This window comes from Chlamydotis macqueenii, chromosome 4, assembly GCF_036417535.1.
Source record: "Chlamydotis macqueenii isolate bChlMac1 chromosome 4, bChlMac1.mat, whole genome shotgun sequence".
NCBI lineage: Eukaryota > Metazoa > Chordata > Aves > Otidiformes > Otididae > Chlamydotis > Chlamydotis macqueenii.
The window spans coordinates 36,377,379-36,390,058 of record NC_141559.1 but is presented as its reverse complement, the minus strand read 5'-3'; the positions used below and the strand labels follow the sequence as shown (position 1 = coordinate 36,390,058).

Sequence of the window (12,680 nt, the reverse complement as noted above, 5' to 3'; positions counted from 1 at the left end):
TTTTAATTGTGCCCGTATTTGGCATAAAAGAAATATTTTATTTCTTTGTCTCCTTCATTGTTTTAGCCGAACTAATCTAACTTGGAAATATATTTCAAAGTTAGAGGGTGGGGACAGCTTTCTCCCCAGGTAAGAAGACAAACACTCTAAAGTAATTTGTTTCTTGCAAAAAAGGCAGTTGCCACTGAGGCGGACGTACATTGTATTTGCATACACAAATTAACAGGTGAAACGCACGATGTGCTGACGGGCATCTCATCATTCAGACTGCAAGATATTACTCCCTTTAACTCACGCCTTATGTTCCCTGCTGCCCACGTTTTCTGTGTCAGGCGTCCTCCAAATTCTCACGAGAACAACGCCGATTTTGACACCAAAGACCAACCGCAGTATTTGGATGTCTGGGTTTCAACAACAGCTGTACAAAAAGGTAAACGGGGCAACCAGTTGCCAACTGCAGATAAAGACACTGCAAACGCTTTCTCGTACAACCAGTCGCCGATCTCGTCAAAACGCGTGGGCTCCAGCGAAGGCGCAGCCGGCGGTATCACTGCAACTTAGCGCTTGACCACTCAACGCGTCCAACAAAACCCCTCACGACCTCCCTGCCAGCCCGCCCTCGGCGGGTTCACCGCACAAGCCAGACAGGCAGCGGACAGAGGTTCCCCCTCATTTTGTCAGGGGGGCTCGGCTCCGGATAGTTTTCGCTCGGGGTCCCAGCCGCTGCCCCTCACCCCCGCCCTGGGGACGGGGGCGCCAGGGGAGGCCCTCAGCCTTACCGCCTGATTTTCCGTGGGGCAGGCAGCCCGCCTACGGGCCCTGCCGCCGGGACCACCCGGGGAAGAGCTCCTCACGCGTGCTGACTCCCCCCAGCCGACGCCGCAGGCCACGGGGGAGCACCGAGGGCTTTCCAGGGGGAAGCTGGCCCGGCTGGACGCGGGGTACAACCGCGACCCCCTCACCTCCGCCTCCGGCCGGATCCCGGGCGCCCCGCCCCGCCCGCAGGGGGCGCCCTGGCGCCCGCCGGCGGGAGCGGCCCGACCCCCTCCCTTGCAGGGGGTGCGCGGGGGAGAGGGGCCACGCTCGCCCCAACGGCTGCAGCCCCGGCGCACAGAGCGCTCGACCCGGGGTCCCGCGGGGAGGGGAGCCGGTTTCCCCGGGAGCGCTCTGCTCCTCCGCCTTCCCGGGAAAGCGGAGAAGGACCCACACAGGCGGCCGCGCCCCCCCGGCAGCGTGGAGCCCCCGCCCAGCCAGGGGGAGAGCCAGGGGGAGAGCCAGGGGGAGACCCGCGCGGAGCCCCCCGCGCCCCTCCCGCCGCCGCCGCTCACCTCCGCGCCCGCATTCGGGCCCGCTGCCGCCACCGCCTCCTCCTCCCATCGCGCCGCGGCCGCGCCGCCGGAGCGGGCGGGGGCGGGGCAACGCGCAGGCGCGGCGCGGGCGGGGCCGCGGCAGGTGACAGCGGTGGCGGCGGCCTCCGCCCGGCTCCTCCCGTGCTCGCTGCCCCCGGGAGGAGGGCGGCCCGCTCCCCAGCGCCCGGTGCTGCTGGTTAGAAGGAACGGGCTCTCTCCCGCCCCCTGCTCCGGCTCGCATCCCCCTTCCCGCCCAGGCACTGTCCGGCAGCTTTCCGAGCCCCTTGTCTCCGGCAGCAGCAGGCTGGCCCTCAGGCTGCCGTGCGGGCAGGGCGAGAGGGCTTCAGGCAACCCGAAGCTGTGGTCACAGCCCCGGGTGACCTGGCGGCAGACAGCTCTGGTGGCTTGTGGGCACCCAAAAGCCAAATTACCATCCACGGATGATTTTGCCAAGAGATTGAACCCTATTTCAAAAATAAAACCATTTTCCCCCAGAGAGTCAAGGTGAAGAACTTCACTGCAGTAAATAAACTGTCACAGCTGCAAGGAACAAAGAGCCCACACACCCCCTGTGCTACTTTTTACAGGAGGTCAAGGCAGAATCCTTGCCTGAGAAAGGAGAGAGGGAGAAAATAACCTCACCTCCAGGCTTACACAACCAGCTGCCAGACCTTCCCAGCTGAGCACATGAGAGAGAAAAATTACACCTTGGCACGGCCCAGGTGGGAAGGAGGGAGCAGGAGGACAAAAGCGCGTCTCATCCCGGTGCGGAGCGCCCAAGCCAGGGAGCAGGAACCAGAGGAAGAGCGGGAGAGCCAGGCAGCCGCCCCCAGACCCGGCCCTGGAGCTGGGGCCTGTGGTTGCTGAGGTTACACCATCCCGGCTTACAGCTCTGCGGCCAGAGATCGGTCCTGCTGGTCTGGCAAGACAGCCTGTCCGATTCACTGGATTGAAAAAAAAAAAAAAGTATCTATAGTATTAGAACAAAAGGAAAATTTATGGAATGCAATGTCAGAACTTGGTCATTTAAGCTCAAAATTCACAGAGTGAAACCCGTTCAAGCTGCAGTAAATGGCAAATCATCTCATGCCACACATCGCAGCTTGGCAGGGTTAGCGGCAGCTGGGGAGGACACGCTCCGCTTTGAGCCAGCGTGGACATTCCTCGAGAGTGTCAGGTCACCCCTGAGGTCGTCAGCGAGGAAGCGCATTGCTGTTTGGACTGTAGCTGCTTGTGTTGGAACCAAAGAGACTTGTTCTCATTGCTGCCAGCCATGAGCACGAATGTTCAGTCGAGAAAACGGAAAGAGCAAGCCAAACAAGGGACTTGCATAATGCATTGTATTTAAAAAAAAAAAAAAAAACAAAAAAAACCAAACCCAAAACCGAACAGGGCCGCAGAGGACCTGGGAGCCAGTCCGGATGTGAAGTTAAGTTTAACTTTTCCTCACCCTGTGGATGTTTTTTCCCCAGAACTTTTCTGAAGCACAATGTTAGCAAATTAGTTTTAAGTTTTCAGCTGATTGTTTTTTCCCCCCTAAGAGTGTGAACACTCAGCAGGCAAAGATTTTGCCCACATGGCTAAAATTCATCTGAGTTACAAACAACTGAAACCAGGTCTTTACAGTAGGAAGCATTAAGCAACTTTAATAATAGGTAGATTGAGCAGCCCCACCTGTAATAAGCAACAAATGCGCCTCCCTAGAACAGATAGCACTTTGATGGGTTGGTATACTATGAAAACAAATCCTGTTGCTAATATTTTAAGATTTCTTGTTAAAGCTAGTAAATGCTCAAGACAGTTTTCAAGATGACTGCTTCTTTTAAGGCATGCTTTTTTTTTTTTTTCTTTCTTGAGAGAAAAAAAAAATCTTTCATAAACTCTCCTTTTCTTTACAGCACAAAGAGCTTCTAATGCTTTAGGCTGAACACAAATTTAATGACCAAACAGATCTAATGGGAACAAAGCAATTTATACCACCTGAACAAAAGGTGTCGTCATCTTCATTACAAGTCCTCTTTTCTACAATGTTCGGATAAAAGCAGGAGAGAAAGTTTATTGTGACACTTCAGACACATTAAAACCAAGTTCTATTTGGTTTCAACATTAACCTCTCAAAACAAAACCCTGCAATTAATTACCACTATCACGTAAAAATAGCATGATGCATACACGTATATAAGAAAGGCAATTCAAGACTGAACAGGCAACACTAGTTTTCAGCATTATTTAATTCTTAAGCTCTTGAATTTACAGCCTTCAGTATTCTTTAAAAGGCAGCAAGGTGTATAATTATTTTTTTAATTAGCACAGTAGGACATTCCATTTGTTAAGTACCATGTACTAGGAACACATTACCGATAGCTGAACTGTTCCTGACTGAACCAAGGGATTTATGCTGGCATAAACAGTAATTACAGGGCAAACCCGAACTGAAAAATTGTTTCGGGTTTACTCTGTTCTGTATCTCATCTCTGCACTTAATTAAGAAATGTTATCATACAGCCACACTGGTACCCATCTTAAGTTCCACCAACTGATGATGCAAGGGAACTCTGTAAAAATGGTCTTGATCTCTTTTTCTGCTTCTCCTGGTATATAAAATATTTCCATTCTTCCAATAGCTCTTATCTTTAAAATAGGTTTTCATAAAGACTGAGTGTATTTGCTCAGAAAACATTTTTTTTTTCCACCTACAACAATTATAGAAAGTTGAACATACATTTTGCTGAGCATAAGGACTTAACAGAAATACATTACCAATAGCGGACACCACAGAATTGTTGCTGCTCCTGCCCCCTAAACTTTTTTTTTTAGAAAGGCAGCTGAAGTGTAAAGTAATGCTTTTGTGCCAGCACTCTCAGCCATAGGAAATAAAATATTTGCAAACCATTGATTGAGCTTTTATGTTCAAGGCCATTGCTCTGCAAGGTTCATACGCTGCTTCTCTGCATTTCACTATGGGGACTCTGATAAAACAGCAACATATGACTTCTCCTTTCCACTGCTTCTCCATCAATTTAAGCCATCCTTCTCCAAGGCAGGCACAAGCCATCCTACCTGCTACTCTTATGCTACAGGTAAGGTACTTCCTTAATTCAGTACAAACTATTGCCATGGTGGCACACCCATCCACATGGCCACTTGGTTCCCATCCAAGACTGACAAAAATTAAGAGGACTTCAGTGAAAATAGGTGCAGTGAGGTGAACGAGACTGCTGTCAGAGACACAGAAATGTGCTTTCTACAGACCACTAGTTTTAACACTACAACACCTAAAAGAACACAAAGATGTCAAAGAGCTGCTAACAACAAGTAATGAGGAAAACAAAAGAAATATAAATCAAGCAGTAATCAACTCCTCTGTGGATCTTCTAATAAGAAAATAAACCTTCAGTTTGACACAACTTAGCTGCCAGGAGTTGGATAAGTTTGCCCCCAGCCCAATCACAAAATATGAAAAGATTAATGACTAATTAAAAAATTCTGCGACTAGTAAAACCTCCACATCAAGCATATAGCATGGAAAAGATAACCAGACTAAAAAAAAAAAAACAATTAAAAAAAAAACCAAAAAAAACCCCACCCCTAAACATAACTGCAGATGAGGAATGCTAAATCATTATAATACCTTATTATTCTTGTAACACCACAATAAGCAACAAGAGCAGATAAGCAGAGAACACAAGCTGAACATGCCCCCAGTTCAGTTCAAAACAGAGTCGAAGGGAGCATTCAGCTTTCCTTTTATATTACTTTGATCATTTTTTGAAGCAGAGACAGAACAGAGATAAGGTTGCTGGGCAAACCAGTTGACAGAAGATTGAAATCAAGCTGTTTCTTTAATGATACTGGTGTGTTACTGTACTCTGCTTGCATAGATCTCTCTTCAAATGTAACTATAGATACATTTTATAACCAGAAAGGTTCTTTGTAAGGGCTTGACAAAGCATGAAGTATGCCAAAAAGCATTTTTAGAGCAGAGGAGCTGTTTGTAGAATTCATACAGACAAAATAACAGGCACCACAAGCTTCAAACAAGCCTGGAGTGCAGACAACTTACAGTGTAGTCACTGAGAAACGAAACAGCTCCCCGCGTCTCTATTTGGTAGAGCAGCTACAACAGCACATCTGAAACGCTATTAACCGCTTTAAATTATTCTTCCTGAGAAACTTCACAAAACACTAGAAGCACTAACGTGACAACTTGTAACGGAGATGAAATCTTTCAGAGACAAGACTGTACTAGGTGGGTACGGCCCCCTCTTCAAACAAAAACATCCATCATCCAACCTGTCTACCTAGATGAACACGAGCATCACAACATTAAGATATTTATACAGCTTTTTTGTTAGTATCAGAAACCCTGACAACTGTAATTACTTCCCATTAGAAACTTCAGAAACGTCTTCCTCGTATGATCTCCAGAAGCAAAAGTTTCTAGATTTGGTTAGATCTAAAGAGCTAACTTTGATTAAAAGACATGAGCTTGAATCATTTCATAAGCACATGTATCTGAATGGGGGCAAAGAAAGTTGAAGTGCTACAAAAGGCAGTCAGTTTGATATCCTGTCGTTCAGCTGAACACAGAACCCTCCTCACTGAGGCTATCAATGGCTTCTGTGAGCAAAACGGAAGTAGTCTTCCTTCCCCCTGATATTAAACACACAGACAGATTTTAGTGAGTAATCTCTTTTGTCCAACCTTTTCTTCCAGGTGAAGAGACGCTAGCAGTTTTAAGCCATTGCAAAAGTTTGAGGGTTATGCACTGCCACATGGGTCATTGCCACATAAGGTGCTTTCAGATTCAAGTTCACTCTTACCGTTTCTGACAGATTAGTTCCTTCTGGGCAGGACTATCCTCAGCAGGAGAGATGTGTGAATCTGCTACAGAAACCAATAGCACCTGCTCCATATGCATCCTTTTCCTATAGTATTCCGAAAGCTGATATTTCAATTGTAGTCAGTACATTTGCATTCTTCAACCCTGCTAAAATGCTGCTAATTGCCTTTCCTAGCTCAACTGTACAGCCTGTTTCTTGCACTGTTATACCATACGCATTCCAAGATTCAGAGACAGACACAATGGAAATTCCTCTAAAAGTTTAAGTTGAGAATTACATCTACTGAAAGATTTGTTTCACTATGAGTTTACATTCAAGTTGAACTTGCACGCTATTAAATCATCCTGAAATAAAACAGCATCAGTGTTACCACTTCACCAGAAATTCTTGGGCAGGGGTGACAACTCAGAAAAACAGGACTAAGCTTTCACTGCAGAAGCCAAGTTCTACTCTTAACCATCACAAGTCTAGGAAGTTTGACTGCAAACACCTTTAATATGAATACAAAATTCACATAGGATATACATTCTAGGGAACGTAAATGAACTATTACAAGAGATTCTGACAGAACAAAAACATAAAGAAGGCTCTGTCAGGCCAAGAATTTAATGAGGAATGATTAAAAAGTTCGATTTACAGTTACATTACATTTGTGTTAAGCACTGAAAACTTTTAAGAATGTCAGCTGAAAGGCATTTGAACATACAGTACATAAATCATACAATCCACACCGTTGTAAATAACATATTTGAAACATTTCATTTTACTTAATAGAACACAAAGCAACATAACATGTGCAAACGAGGACTCCAATATATTGAATTTAAAATGTCTATGATAAAATTGACATAGAATTTTACATTTAAGGATGACACAATCGATGGAGAAATTAAAAAAAGTGTCCTCCATGTTACTCCCATTACCAAAGTATGCCTTTCAATTAAATAGAAAAAACATGCTGGCCTGATTTCCTCTCAAAATCATACCCGTCCATGAAGGTTAACTAAAGCTTTAAGTTGCTCTAAGAGTACAATGAAACAGCATTTACACACTCTCCTTCCTCTTGCTGGGAACCAACAAACCGTTATGTGAAAGGTTTCTTGGATTATGTACACTGGTGGAAAATATTATAAGAAGGCACATATCTGTGATTTAAGGCTAGTACGGTATTTGTTTCATAGATAAAGTAAAATTTTAAATGAAATTAGTACATTGCATGGTCGGCCTCACTTGGCAAACCACTTGGTGCAAAGCAGAAATGTGTGCTTAGAAGCCTCAGACTGACTGTGATTCTTGCTTGCTTTAGTGTTTTTCTTTTCTTTTTTTTTTTTTTTGAACCTATGACGGAAAAGTACATCTTTTTAAAAGGCATTTGCTGTAATTCCCCTAGGCAGTGAGCCATCTACTACTCTTGCCTTATATGCAGGTACCACATATAGGCCTTATATTATTAATCTGCAAAATAGTCTTTTAACTCTCCCCTTTTTAAAAGTCATACGAAAATTACTAAAGATGCTTTCTATATTCATCTATAAAATACCAGATGTTGGTACAAATCATGTAAACCTTCATTTGGAAATATTTTGACTAGCCACCAAAATGACCAGAAATCACAAACATCATTTGTCAGTGCAAATTTATAATAGTTTTGTTTCCCCTCCCTCCCTCCCTCCCCATCTCAGTTACAGAAATAACTGCCAACCTTTACATACAAAAGGAGTGCTCAGTTTTTGAAATGACAGAAATTATGTTTGGTTACCTTAAAGTCACCCACTTTCCGACCAATCAGTTTTACAGTATTATAAAAGGGGGAAAAAAATTAAAGCTGTCTGTGCAAGAATCACTACAACAGTCCTTCAACCCCAACCCTTAATTATTATCAGATTTAAAGATTTTTAGATTAACATTGGGTCCTCTTCTCTGATCCGATTACTGTTCTTCAAGCCAGGATGGGGCATCTGCTCCAGGAGTTTTCAATTTGATGTGGAACTGTTTGAGTGTCTGTTCAAGCTGCTTTTGATTCCCAGCAAAGTACGCCGCAATGGCATTGTGGAACAGAACAAGCTGATTGTGCAATACCTTAACCTGCAGGCAAGCACAGAGATACATTAAGAACAGGAGGCAGATGTTAACAACATCACAGGTCAGTTATAAAAAAACAAAACAAAACAAGTGTATGAGATGCATAGACTTCATACAGGTTTATTTAACAAAAGTTTAAAACTACAAATACGAAATGCAAATACAAAAGTCTAGCATTCAAGCAATGTAGAGTTTTCCTAAAGTATGCTTAACAGTCAATACCAACTCAGTATGCATGGACCAAAAGCAATTTACTAAACAGCACAATGTTATCAAACATCAAATCCTTGATTACAAGTACTTGATTCCTTGAAATTAGGTGCCAAACCTCTGTTTAAGATACCTACCTGCAGGCCAAATTGACTTCTCTGAGACAGTACATGACAAATGCATATCTAAGTATACAGTTCATTTATTTGCCCCCCCCCTTGCAGAGAGTTGCTGTTTTCCAGCTCACGTATACCTAAGTCAAACTGGTATTTTTTTCCCAGCAATCTTTCTTGCCCATCTCCTGTAACACAGCATTATGTACAGCACTTGGTCAGTATTTGTGCAAAGTAGTCATGAAACACACAGGTCATAGCAGTAATCAAAACTTCGAGAAGAGCACAAGAGCAGCTGGAGGGCATCACTGTTTTTGTCTTCCAGTCTAGTGTATGATGACAAGCTATAGCACTGATGAACTCAAAGCTAAACAAGTGTTACATTTTCATCCTAGCACATCAGTAAACCTCAAGTTGTGAATGATGAACAGTAGTATGCTGAAAAGGCATCTGTCCAGTTTCTCCTGCAGCCAAAACCTGTCCTTTTTGTTCCTGAGTGGCTTTTTTTTTTTCAGCCTCTTGTGTCAGACCCCAGATCCCTAAGGTGGTGGCCTTGTGCCTATATTCAGCTACAAGACCTTGAGCCCAATAGCATTTAGCCAACGTAGAAGAGAATGGACGAACAGAGTGGCTGACTGAGCCCAAGGCAGGATGTGGTGGGTAGCAGATTAAACTTTCTTTACTCAAATTTTGTATCAGCACAATCTACAAGAGACAGTCTACTCCTGTCATGCTGAGAAACAAAACTGTCCTTAGGCCAGGTTTGGCCTATGCTTACAAGTTGGCCATGCCTCTTTTAACAGATTATTTAGCTAACATGCTGTGTAAAATGGTAGGTTATTCCATCAAAAGGCTCTCCAAGAAAAAAGTGTAAGAGTTGCATATGCTTAGAAAGAAAGTCACCCTGCACATCATATCTTGAGATGATATTTTTTTCATTTACAATAGACTTCACAGAATTCATCATGTAGAGATGTTTTTAATATTTAGGAGATCTAGAATTTAGCCAACTACACTTGTCCAACAAACTTAGTTCAGCTTTTCTAAGACATAAGAGATGGCCTCTTTTTCAGTTTGTGTGGGAATATATGTATACAAATACATCTATAAAATTTTTTATCCCAAAACCAAGTGGAAAGAGTCACAGCAACAGAAAGGGTTTGCTTTCAAAAGTTTAGAGAGCCAAAAATTTAGCAGGTGCAGTCTTTTTCTTGAGCAGATTTTTTCATCATTGACACAACCTAAGCTAGGAATTCCACGCAGAACTACACTCACTGTTATAGCATATTATTAAAATGCTTCAAGAGTTTAATTCATACTGTTCGTAGGAATTCAAATAAAATGGAGTAATTAACCCACCCTCCCAGTCCAAGTTCATCAATTTGAGATCAAACTTGGTACTTTTTTTAGTGTAGCTTTTAACACAAAGTTTCTGTGAACTGCCCTAAAGTCTTGTGATAATTTTATAGATTCAGTCAGGCCTAGAGGCAGATGATTTGGACTGAAAAAAAAAATGTTCTGTTCTGGTGGGGTTTTTCCAACTACCACAGCTACCTCATTGTATGAGGTTCTATCCCCAAGTCAGATCACTGTGATGTAAATTTTGATTGTTATCAAACTGGTTGCAGAGGTTCAAGGTGTTACAACTTCTGCTCTCCTCCTTCAGAAGTTGATTGCTAAGTGAATCCCAAAAGCGATGGTGGGATCTTCTTATCCATAGCTTCATTCAGGTAACTTTAAGATGAAGTTTCTAGAAAAAGCCCACTTAAGCTGTCTGAGAAAGAAGCTCTACTACGAAGCAGCAGCCAGCTAAGAGAAAAGAGAAAAAGCTGTAACATCTCAAATCACCTGATGTCCACTGCAAACACACCTGCAATCATAGCTAAGAACTGGATGACAAGTATTCACTTAAAGTCTTCAAACCTAACCAGTTTTCCCATGAAAGAATCTCAGCCTTACCCACTCCCCTATCCAGCCATTGATTCCTACATCCACACTATGTTTCACCTTAGCCCTTTGTTGGCAAAACATCCATGCAGTTATGTAGTCAGTTGGATCAGGGAACAGATCTAGATTAAAACTAACCAGACAACAATGTATTTGCTTTAACCTGGATCAGTTCCCCAATCTGATTCTCTGCACAGCTGCAAAAACACTTTTGTAAACACAAGAGAGAAGGCAAGGTAGGGGAAGGGGGATAGAGAATGAAGGGACCACTTTTTTTTTTGCAGCAGAGCTTTGAAGTGACTGTCAGACTACAGCAGTAAAGGCCAACTCTTGGGCACTAAGCTACAGCACATATTCCACTGAATGAGCATTTGAAGTTTTGCCTGCTGAAATACAGGCTCCAGCATAAGACTAGCGTGCCTGTCAAAAAGCCATCACATTATACAGTTGAACATAATTTAAAGTCATGGATCCTTGTTAATTAACTGAATACACCTATTTGTTCCTAATTACAAGCCGAGTAAGCACTCCATAGTAGACTTGACAAATCTAAGTCTCAAAACAAAAATTAACTTTGTAGATAAGCATAAAAAATGGACATGCCCTAAACAGAAGACTTACATTCCATATACAGAAGATACTCTAGTACTGTAGGTTGGATTTGAGTTTTCACATTTCCTCTGGATGCTCTTAACATTTCCATTCTTTTTAAACATTATCCTCTTCTCCTCACCTCCCTCTGAACACCGTACTTACTTTCCATAGCACAGTAAGTACAGATTTCTTTACATCCTCCTCATTCAGACTGTTTAGGCCATCTCAACGACCAAAAACCCTACCCTCATGCTCATCTTCCTGGCAATTTGTACCTCCTCACATCTATCATAATCCTTTCCCCTCGCTATCTTTATTTGAAGTTATTTGGTCTACACAGTTATGTCATCTGGGTTTCCATTAGATTGCATATTGCTTTCATTTGCAGGAGCAAGTATTTAAACATCCTAAACTCCTAAAGTACAACTCGCAGAAGTGCATTCAATTTCCTTCTGTACACAGCAAGATTTGTCATTTCTCAAGTGCATACATGAATAACAGTTTTTCCGTCCTGAAAAAGACGCCTTTTCAAAAACTTTTCAGTGGCAGAAATCTTTAAGCTAAAAACAGGCCACCATCCTTATTAAAAAATAGATGAACTCTTTGTAAGTTACAGATTTTGATTGCAGCTATTCTTAGGCTCATTACCCAACACCACAAACTTCTACAGAACTCTGCCAGCTGGGGATAGCACTAATATAACTTTACAACAACAATACAATAACAAAAAAAAAGTTTTAACTTCAAGATCAAAAGCTATAATGAAAGTAAATAGAAGTCTTGTATATCTTTGTTTCACAGATAGAAACTTGCAATCCCAGCTTTACTGTAATTCAGTTCTCTGAAACTTTGGGGACTTTTAATTGAAATATTAAGATGTGAACCCAGGAAAACAGGCACAAAGAGACTGCAACAATGTGATGCCTTTTTTTCCCCTAAACGTAGGGCGAGCAACACAGTCCAACCAGAGCCCATCAGCCAGTTAAACTGGCTTTATAGTTCCTTTGCAGTGACAACTTGAATCACTTCCCAGTTTTCCCTGCTCTTCTCATATGTCATGCTTAACCAAATATGGGACAAAACTTTAGAATGGGAATGTGAGTGCATCTAGTGGAGGTACATTTACAAAAGAACATCTACGATTCTGTTTAGACATTAATTTTTCAGGCAAAAATACACATTTTTTTTAATGTTTACTATTGGTCAGACTGTAAAAACATATTTATTAGGAGATAATAATGAACTGATTTATCTAATCTAAAATTAAACCCTAAATTGCTTAATTACTTTGCTACGGCAAGGTTTCATTACACAATTCTGTTTTCAACACAGAAGTGATGATAACCACTAAGCTTGAGACTACACTGTACTACATCCCGTATCAATATATACAAGACTTGCAGCCCAAAGGTTTGCAATCTACAATATACAAGTTATATGGCTACCATACCATTTTCTTACCTAGAAAGGCTTCTCTAATTAGACTTGGAACAAATATTAATTCACATCTGGTTTCAGCACCATGACAATATGTATTAATA

At 42.4% G+C, this 12,680-nt stretch overlaps 1 protein-coding gene across 9 annotated transcripts in view; it reads right to left on the bottom strand.

The window, feature by feature from the left end:
- Positions 1-6,668: 6,668 nt before the first annotated feature.
- Positions 6,669-12,680, bottom strand: part of ARFIP1 (ARF interacting protein 1) — a 44,176-nt gene continuing 38,164 nt past the window's right edge. For all 9 annotated transcript variants that reach the window (XM_086747136.1, XM_086747139.1, XM_086747145.1 and 6 more), the window contains one exon: positions 6,669-8,278. In XM_086747136.1, the coding sequence (XP_086603262.1) occupies positions 8,123-8,278 (156 nt within the window). In that variant the 3' untranslated portion in view covers positions 6,669-8,122. The remainder of the gene's footprint in view (positions 8,279-12,680) is intronic.